Consider the following 2375-nt stretch of genomic DNA (forward strand, 5'->3'; position numbering starts at 1 on the left):
ACTGAGTTACTAGGGATCCAAATTTTACATTCCGCAATATACAAATGTTTTGGGAATCCAAAATATTAGTCGTCGCCCGTATTTTTGGAATATATTTGTATTTATTTATGTTTATAATTAAGCGACTTTCCACAGGCAATAACTACTTTAATTTGTTTATCTATTAATTTCTTTTTTGCATCATAATAAGCTGACAATTTATGTGCTTTATCAAAATTGTGCCTCTTTGAACTCGATCTTTGCACATTATAAACTAAGTAGTTAGCACATTAATTAGCACGTTTGCTCCCACCCTTGGAAGTCTATAAAAAGCGCGCTTGCGGCGACTTAAATCATAGACCATGGCTTGGGCTTTGCATGGTAAAGTGCTGGTATTGCTGCTGGGTTACCTGGGCCTAGTGGCTGCTGATTTGCGAACAGATCTTCGAGATTTTGCTGCATTAGTTCCGCGACGACGAATCGCTCATATCGCTGCCCGGCATTATGTGTTCGATCAGCGTTTTCGACAAGCTATGCAATTCATACGAAGTGACGAGTTTTTGCAGATCTGGAAAGAAATACGCGCTGCTCCCGATGTTGCCGATCTGCTTGGGTTCCTCACCGTTAACGGTTCTGGCTATGATGTGAGCAGCGTGGTGGATATGGTGCCCAACCGTTTACATAGCTTTCAGATACCGCGCCTAGTGCCTGTCCAGATGATGCTGCAGAGAGACTTGACCACTTTTCTTCGAGAGGTGGTTCAAAGCCTGCCGCGCGCAAAGTTCTACAGCCTAGCAGCCCGAAAAGTGCATGAGGGCGGAGAATTCGCCCTACTTTACAAGGCTCTACGCAGTCAGAAGTTTCGGGATCTAATGCATAGTGTTCGGGTGAGTTCAACATAGAAGTATATTCTTATATGAATCTTGAATTTTTAACTACGTTGCCCACAGCATTCACCGGACTTGAAGACGCCACTCGACAAGTTGAGCGAACAATATATAAATGTAGACGAAATAATACAAATGACGTTCGAGCTCATCGGCTGGGGACCACAAACAACTTAAACTTTTGCCCAAAGATATTTTAATTAAGTATTTTAAATTTTTTGGGAGCGTGTTGCTTTGTCTAACCTTTTAAATAAGTTACAGGTTGCTGTTTGAAAACTCAAAATTTAATGCGCTTATCTGACCAGTGTACCCCGGTAGCGAAATTAAAACAAAACAAAACACAGAGTACGGGTCGAAAAGGGTAGACAGAATTTCAAGTCAACGGTTTGATAGTGCTTGGCTGAAATACTGTGCCACCATAAGGGTCATAAATACTTAAGGGAAGCTGATTTTCATGCAATTTTTATTACCTTGACTGAACAGTTGAAGGGTTTATTATATTCGTTGTGTGAGCTTGTACGCCCAAAACAAAGAATGTTACATCACATTTTATATATAAGTACGAGAACATTTATGATCAGTTGGCCAGCCCAATCCCAATCGAAATGTCCGTCTTTTCGTCTGTTAATTTTTTCATAAACAGCGCACAGAGCTTTCGTCAATATGAGATCATTACTATGATTTGAATAAATGATTTTTTGTCTAAAAAACTGGTTTTTAAAGATATTGCAGCCGAATTGTATGTTGTTTTTGTATATTTGCATCGTGGATAACGTACTGTAACCATGGATATCCAAAGGCACAATAAGTTCGATACAGCTTTCTAATTCATAATTAAATAGAGAGGGGACAATAGGGTATAGTTTGTAGCCCATAAAAACAGATGATAGTTCTTTTCTTGAAGACCTGTGAATTGTAGAACCTTTTTAAGCTGAGTGCATGTCCATTTCGAGAAGAATGTTTAATGAAACTCAATTTAATTCAAATTTGAAAATCATACTTTATATAATTTATTGGTTTTCTTTTTAGTATTTTTAGGTTAAATTCCATAAATCTTCTAAGATAAATTGTCGCATCTTCTAAGATATTACAATGTAAATTATTGTCGATAAAAAAATTGTCTTCTATATGGCCAAAAGATTTGGATTATTCTGAACCAATCAGATCAAAAGCTTATAAGCTTTCAGTTACAAGTAGTTACCACATAATTGAAAGATAAACATGACTTTTGTCTACAGTTGATTCGTAATTCTCGGAAGAGAAAATGGTACTACCCGAAATATCTTTATAAGATATACGCTATTGCTTTCGGTCGGCGATTATACATATATATACAAACATTATAAGTATATGCACTTATAACAGTCCGATAATCATACAAATTGGATAAAACAAAGCTAGTGGTGATGATTGTTTATCCCCTACAACATATTATTAGCAGTATACAAGGTGCGTTCCAAAGTAAACAGGACTGAATCTAGCGCCCCCTGGTGGCGCTATCTATATGTC

General features: G+C 37.3%; 1 protein-coding gene across 1 annotated transcript; it reads left to right on the forward strand.

The window, feature by feature from the left end:
- Positions 1–341: 341 nt before the first annotated feature.
- Positions 342–1043, forward strand: LOC115633654. Its single transcript, XM_030531103.1, has 2 exons — positions 342–866; positions 930–1043. Exons 1-2 carry the CDS (start codon positions 342–344, stop codon positions 1041–1043), a joined length of 639 nt encoding a protein of 212 aa, XP_030386963.1.
- Positions 1044–2375: the final 1332 nt, after the last annotated feature.

This window comes from Scaptodrosophila lebanonensis, unplaced genomic scaffold, assembly GCF_003285725.1.
Source record: "Scaptodrosophila lebanonensis strain 11010-0011.00,11010-0021.00 unplaced genomic scaffold, SlebRS2 tig00000001-arrow-pilon, whole genome shotgun sequence".
Classification (NCBI taxonomy): Eukaryota; Metazoa; Arthropoda; class Insecta; order Diptera; family Drosophilidae; genus Scaptodrosophila; species Scaptodrosophila lebanonensis.

What these genes read in the sequence shown, in the direction of transcription:
- LOC115633654 (XM_030531103.1), top strand. Translation starts at nt 342, where the DNA reads ATGGCTTGGGCTTTGCATGGTAAAGTGCTGGTATTGCTGCTGGGTTAC. An exon ending in ATCTAATGCATAGTGTTCGG is followed by an intron (nt 867 to 929) that starts GTGAGTTCAACA and finishes CGTTGCCCACAG; the next exon opens with CATTCACCGGACTTGAAGAC.